The sequence below is a fragment of the Hylobates moloch genome, unplaced genomic scaffold, assembly GCF_009828535.3.
Source record: "Hylobates moloch isolate HMO894 unplaced genomic scaffold, HMol_V3 SCAFFOLD_7294, whole genome shotgun sequence".
In the NCBI taxonomy this organism is placed as follows: domain Eukaryota; kingdom Metazoa; phylum Chordata; class Mammalia; order Primates; family Hylobatidae; genus Hylobates; species Hylobates moloch.
The window spans coordinates 1-3,462 of NW_026659569.1; the positions used below are offsets into that span (position 1 = coordinate 1).

Genomic DNA, 3,462 nt, shown 5'->3' on the forward strand with positions numbered 1-3,462 from the left:
TTTCCTTTCCTGCCCTGGAGGAGACAGAGGCACAGGGATGGGGCCCCAGCTCCCGCAGAGCAGGGCAAAGGGCAGTGTGTCCACCAAGAGTGTGGGAAGGGGATGGTGTTGCCGGGAGCCCTGGAAACTGCCCAGTGTTCTGCACTAGGCATAGGTTTTTCAGAGGCCCTGGAAGAGGGAGGTTTTTAGGGCAGCCCAGTGGCCTGAGCACCTCTGTTGCTCCCGTCAGGACAAGGAAGGTCTATGCGGGCAGCGTCTCTCGTTAGGCTGGCTTCTCTGGATGTTGATTAAGGTAAGGTGGCATAGGGAGACCCTGGCTCAGGGACCCTCGTTGCCCTGCAGTGCCCTGCCTCCTCAGTCCGGCAGTCTGGCTCACCCCCAGCCCACAGGAGGCTCAGGCGGGTCCCTGAAGGACACCCAAGCAAAACCCTCTGCCCAAGAGGGGCTATCCCAGGGCAATGGCTGGGGCTCAGGCCCAGCCTCATGGGCAGACTGGGCCAGGACCCGACTTGAGAGGGCTCAGGGAAGCCTCAAGCCCTGGGCAAGCCCCTCTCTCCAGGAGCCACATCTCCACTCATATAAGTGCCCCCCATGAGGAGCTGCAAGACCTTGCCTGACTCAGCATCCTGGTGGGCCCAGGTGACGCTCATGGGGAAGGTCACTGACTCTGGGGACTGAAACCCCAATGAGCACAGCTCAAGCCACCAGCCCCAGCCTGGAAGGGCCAGGTTCTCCCACGCCTGCTGTCTCCACAGATCTCTCTCCGGCTCACCCTGCGCCTGTGGGACGTGTATTTGCTGGAAGGAGAACAGATGTTGATGCTGATGACAAGCATTGCCTTTGAGGTTCAGAAGAGTAAGTCTACGTGTGCCCAGTGGGGCCTGGGGAACCCCGGGGTCAGACCCCGACTGGCCTGAGGGCAGCTTCCTCACACTGTCCTCATGATCCCCTGTTCTGGCTCAGAGGGAGGTCTGGCCAGGTGGTCTGGGAAGGGTACCGAGCCCATCCCCCACATGACCCAGATGAAAGTCAGGAGTGTGGTGGGCACTTCCCTGTCCAGGTCACCCCCAAGTCACAGCCTCCTGTGCACATCTGGACCTCTGGGGTGGCCACAAAAGGATCCAGCACCACCCAGTGAGAGATGAAGTGGCCACGGGGTATGGGCTGGCCCCCTCCCAGGGAACTCTCCTGGCCTGATGTCCACCCTGTCCCTAGAGCGCCTCAAGGAGACATCCAGTTCTGGCCTGTGGGCATGTTTTCCGAACCAGTTCTTCCATCACTGGGCCAGGGATGATGACACGGTGCTCAAGCATCTTAGGGCCTCTACAAAGAAACAAACAAGGAAGCAAGGGGACCTGCCACTCCCAGGTGGGCTCTAGCGCCATGTCCCCTCCCATGTCACCCTCTGGGGCAGTCAATAGTGGGGAAGTGCCTGGGACCTGCAACCCTACTACCTGGGCCTTCCTCTTCACCTTTTCTTCCTCCTCTTCCTCTTGGACTCTAAGAAAGTACAGGAAGCCCACCTGTCCTCAGGGCAGGCGCTCAGTGCATGTGTACTGGACGTGTTGTGCACGCAGGAGGGGTATGTGGGCAAGACCCTCCCTCAAGCCTCCCCCACTTTCCACGGTGTCTCGCTCTCCCCCTCACAGGGCCCTCAAAGTTACTAGAGGAGCCAGACCCATTTGTGGGAGACCCCGTCTCTCCCTGAAAGCACCCACAGACTCAGAGAGCAGCAGAGGCCCCTCACTCCTGCACGCTCCTCCAAGCTTGCCAGGACAACAAGCCTTGAGCCAGGGAGACAAGGGAATTGGGGGTCCCTGACCCCAGAACATTCAGGGTGAGGGCACAGGTGGGACCCCAAGCCCACAGCCAGAGCCAAGAATTCAGCCAGATGTGGGAACAGTCAGTCCTGGCATGGACTGGGCAGCCCAGGAGGGCAGAGGATGACCCACGTCCGGGCCCAAAAACCCACTGCAGAGACGGGTCCCCATGTGAGGTGGCAAGGGACTGGGTGACATCCAAGGACCCTCCCACCTGAGTTCTGACTGGGGGCCATATCCCAAGCCCAACAGCCCTGGGACGAATGTGTGTGGCAGGAAACCCACAGCCAGTCCCAACCCTGGGGACAGTCCCAGGAGCCACCCGCCATGCCACGACAGCTTCCCCACACCAGGCAGCACACACCCCTTCCTCTGGGATCAGCAGACTATGAGACTCCTCAGTGTCAGGCCACGGGGGCCACACAGAGACCCCGAAGACTACAGAGATGCAGGCAGGTGGGGCCCAGGCCAGAAAGGCTTGCATGGGCTCACTGGAGACGCCGACTGAAAGAGTCGGACCGACTCAAAGAGTCAGACCCGATCGGGCTCAAACCAAAGACACACTGGTCGCGGTCAAGAGATTTTATCAAGGCGACACCACACGGAGGAGGAGAAGGAAGGAAGAAGGGGTGAGCTGCTTAGGTGCTGGGTTTTTATACTCAGTGGGGCTACGTGGGCATCGGTGATTGGCTTAGGGGTGGGGTTTGAGTAAAAGGCAGGAGGTGTTCTTCCCTGATTGGCCTTCTCTCGGTGGGCTCGCGGGGTGGAGAACCGGGAACCGGGGGTGAAGAACCCGGAACCAGCGCCATCTTACTGTGCCCATGTTACCTAACACTGACCACGTCTGTTTTCCTTTCAGCCAAACCAGAGCAAGGGTCCTCGGCGCCCAGGCCTATGCCGGCTTCACGTGGCAGGAAGACCCTCTGCAAGGGGGACAGGCAGGCCCCTCCAGGCCCACCAGCCCGGTTCCAGCGGCTCATTTGGTCAGCTTCCCCGCCATGGGCACCTCGTTCTTCCACACCCTGTCCTGGTGGGGCTGTCGGGGAAGACATCTACCCTGTGGGCACTCAGGGTGTGCCCAGCCTGGCCCTGGCTCAGGGAGGACCTAAGGGTTCCTGGAGATTCCTGCAGTGGAACTCGATGCATCCCGACGGACCTGTATGTAGGGGGCCCTTGGTTCCCCCATTATGATTTCGAACAGAGCTGCTGGGTCCATGCCATATCCCAGGAGGACCAGCTGGCCACCTGCTGGCAGGCTGAACACTCTGCGGAGGGAGTGAGATTGGCTTTCGCTGCACTGAACTACAATGTGGACATGGACTTCCAGGCCCTGCAGTTCACCCAGCACTGATTCCGACCAGGACACCTCCTTCGCAGCTAGGGATGAGGAACAGTGTGCTCCCACCTCAGGGCCTTATTATTTAGTTAATAGGATTGTACTCACGTTACATTTCTCAATTTTTTTTTAAGCGATAAAGTCTCACTCTGTCACCCAGGCTGGAGTGCAGTGGTGCAATCATGGCTTACTGCTTCCTGGAACTCATGGGCTCCAGCAATCCTCCTGCCTCAGCCTCCTGACTAGGTGGGACTATAAGCACACGCCACCGTGCCTGGCTAATTTCTTTGACTTTTCTCTAGAGAC

The 3,462-nt window shown here is 59.4% G+C and overlaps 1 protein-coding gene and 1 pseudogene across 1 annotated transcript; both read left to right on the top strand.

The window, feature by feature from the left end:
- Positions 1 to 229: 229 nt before the first annotated feature.
- Positions 230 to 2,796, top strand: LOC116465623 (TBC1 domain family member 3B-like; the record flags this gene model as incomplete). Its single annotated transcript, XM_058435312.1, has 5 exons — positions 230 to 292; positions 756 to 855; positions 1,216 to 1,368; positions 1,650 to 2,449; positions 2,680 to 2,796. Coding segments are annotated over 4 exons (375 nt in total), but the record flags the coding sequence as incomplete, so codon positions are not given.
- Positions 2,267 to 3,227, top strand: LOC131380650 (TBC1 domain family member 3B-like; annotated as a pseudogene).
- Positions 3,228 to 3,462: the final 235 nt, after the last annotated feature.